Source organism: Berghia stephanieae, chromosome 3, assembly GCF_034508935.2.
Source record: "Berghia stephanieae isolate SIO BIC M18660-M18661 chromosome 3, UCSD_Bste_1.3, whole genome shotgun sequence".
In the NCBI taxonomy this organism is placed as follows: Eukaryota; Metazoa; Mollusca; class Gastropoda; order Nudibranchia; family Aeolidiidae; genus Berghia; species Berghia stephanieae.
In genome coordinates, this window is record NC_088362.1 from 106,403,612 (window position 1) to 106,406,111 (window position 2,500).

Here is a 2,500-nt window from a genome sequence, read left to right on the forward strand (position 1 = left end):
GGACCCCATGTAAAGCGCTTTGAGCACATTTAGTGGATATTGCGCTATATAAAGCTCAATTTTTTTTTATTGGGCTAACTCTAATTTTAGTCATTATTGATTTTTCACGAGATGTCACATAATATTCTATAATAATATGGTCATTTTTATTTCTTCAGTTGATAATCCCAACCACTGTGACTTCGTTCGTCTAAGACAGATGCTTATAAGGTATGTTGTTCTACACTACACTGACAAAACACCTTTCCTCATTTGGCCAGAAACGTTTATATTCTGTACTGATGGATTAAGGTGACAACAACTTGTCAAAATGGCTTTAATTGGATTTTCAAAGAACTCCGATGTTTAAGATTGTTTTTGTTTTGTCTTGTTTTGTTTTTTGTTTTTTTGTTGTTTTATTTATTTTTTTTTTTGGGGGGGGGGGGGGGGTTTGTTATCTTTTTTTTTTTTTTTTTTGGGGGGGGGGGGGGGTTTGTTTGTTTGTTTGTTTTTTTATTTTTTTTTTTTTTTTTTTTGGTACAAGTTGAGGGGTCATCTTAATCCATAAATCGAATAATAAGGTAAGTTTTTTTCTGGCTAAAATGAAGGAGGCCTTTTTTTCTTCTTTCATTGTAAGGCCGATAGAGAGTGATTTTTTTTTGTTTCAAATCTTAGTTTTGTCAAATAATTATTTTACTTCTAAACCATACCTGCAACGCTCCACCTCAAGTCTGATTTTTTTTTCTTATCATCCTAATTAATAACGAGTTTGTGTCAAGATCTGTCCTTTTCGAAACTCTAAAAAAAAATTATTTTTTTAAAGATCTTGAGCTAACTTTACTTGATGTTTTAACAAAACGGTATGGAGTTTAGGTTTTAGTGTTTTTTAAGGATTTAATTTTAATCAGCTCTAGAGTCTTTACCATAACATAAAGTTCTGCGTTACTTTGAGAAACCTCTTTTCTCGCATTTTGGCCAGAATTGTTCTATTCTAAATATCAATCATTTAAGATGACCCTCCCCCCTCGCACACACACAACCAAACTTGTAAAAAGATATCAAACCCGAGACTTCTTTTTTTTAATGACATTGTTTGCATTATTCTTATGGGAATGACACCTTTTTCTCCACAGCACACACATGCAAGATCTGAAAGACATCACGTCTGACGTGCATTACGAAAATTACAGAGCTGTCCACATCCGGTCACAGATGGGTTCGGCACAAAAAGAAAGAAGGTCAGTTTCATCGGGATTTTTTTAGAAACCAATTAATTATACTTATCTTACACCGTTGTGAGTTTTCAATAGCCCAAAGTCAGCTGAATTTTTTTGATTTTTTTTTTTTTTGGGGGGGGGGGGGGTACTTTTTTTAAATATATATATATATATATATTATAATAATTTTTTTGTTATTATTGTTTGCTATGGGGTTTTTTCTTTGTTTTTTTTTCGGGTTTTTTTTCTTTATTTGTATTTTCTTTGGGATTTGTTTTGATTGTTTGTTTTTGTTTTTCTATTGTTTTTGTTTTTGTTTGTTTTTTGTTTTGTTTTGTTTTTTTGTTTGTTTTTTTTTTTTTTTTTTTTTTGTCTTTTTGGTTATGATGTTTTTATGAGTTTTTCTTTCACTTCTTTACTCTTTCTTCCTCTCTCATTTTCCATATGTTAGCAAAGGGTTTGGGGAGGGATTGTTTTTTTTTTGTTCGTTTGTTTGTTTTTGTTTTGTTTTTTGTCTTTGTGGGGGGGGTTGTTTTTGTTTTTTGTTGTTTTTAGGTTTTGTCTTACTTAGGGGTCTTGGTAGCTCAGTCAGTGGTAAAGTACTCGTCTTACTCTTACAAGCAATGATAACAGTCCCGGATGCAGTAGAGAATTTTTCTGCCTCCTCCCCCCCCCCCCCCCCACCCCCCCCCCCTCCCTCCCTCCCTATCCCCTCAGCAATAATTGAGTAGCTGGGTCTTACAGAAAGATCTGAAAGAATAGGAAGTACCCGCATCTCTTCGTTCAATACTATAGATACTGGGATAAACTTGCCTTATGGTTTTTGAAGATTTACTTTTTTTTTCCTACTTGTAAAATTATGTAAATAGAATATCATGTGAAAAAGACCCACTCCCTTTCCACACGCAAACCAATTGATTAACTTATGTATTATTATTATTATTATTATTATGTAGCTATTTTATCGTTTCATTTGATATTGATTTTCTCTTCCAGCAAATTGAAACGAGATTCGGCTCCAAATATAGAGGCTGTTGTAGATGCAGAGAAACTTCTGGAAGCGAAGGATGCTGAGGTAAGAATTTGAATTCACTTAGTAAATGTCCTTGATTTTTTGTCTGTGTTGTTGTTGCTGATACTGATACTTAAGGTATCATAACCGAAACTGGTTTATACTGTATTAATTTGTATTTTATTTTTTAATCCCCCAGATACAACGAATGCAGAGAATGCTTGCCCAGATGCAGGCACAGCTGACAGGAGGAAAGCAAGTTAACGGAGTCTGATTTTCAAATTGATCTCTC

At 33.4% G+C, this 2,500-nt stretch overlaps 1 protein-coding gene across 6 annotated transcripts in view; it reads left to right on the forward strand.

Moving 5' to 3' along the window:
- The window catches only part of LOC144969088 (septin-2-like), a 123,439-nt gene that overhangs the window by 119,558 nt on the left and 1,381 nt on the right, over window positions 1–2,500 (forward strand). For all 6 annotated transcript variants that reach the window (XM_078908131.1, XM_078908135.1, XM_078908132.1 and 3 more), the window contains 4 exons: window positions 159–210; window positions 1,113–1,217; window positions 2,193–2,271; window positions 2,408–2,500. The exon at window positions 2,408–2,500 is cut by the window's right edge. In XM_078908131.1, the coding sequence (XP_078764257.1) occupies window positions 159–210; window positions 1,113–1,217; window positions 2,193–2,271; window positions 2,408–2,482 (311 nt within the window). In that variant the 3' untranslated portion in view covers window positions 2,483–2,500. The remainder of the gene's footprint in view (window positions 1–158; window positions 211–1,112; window positions 1,218–2,192; window positions 2,272–2,407) is intronic.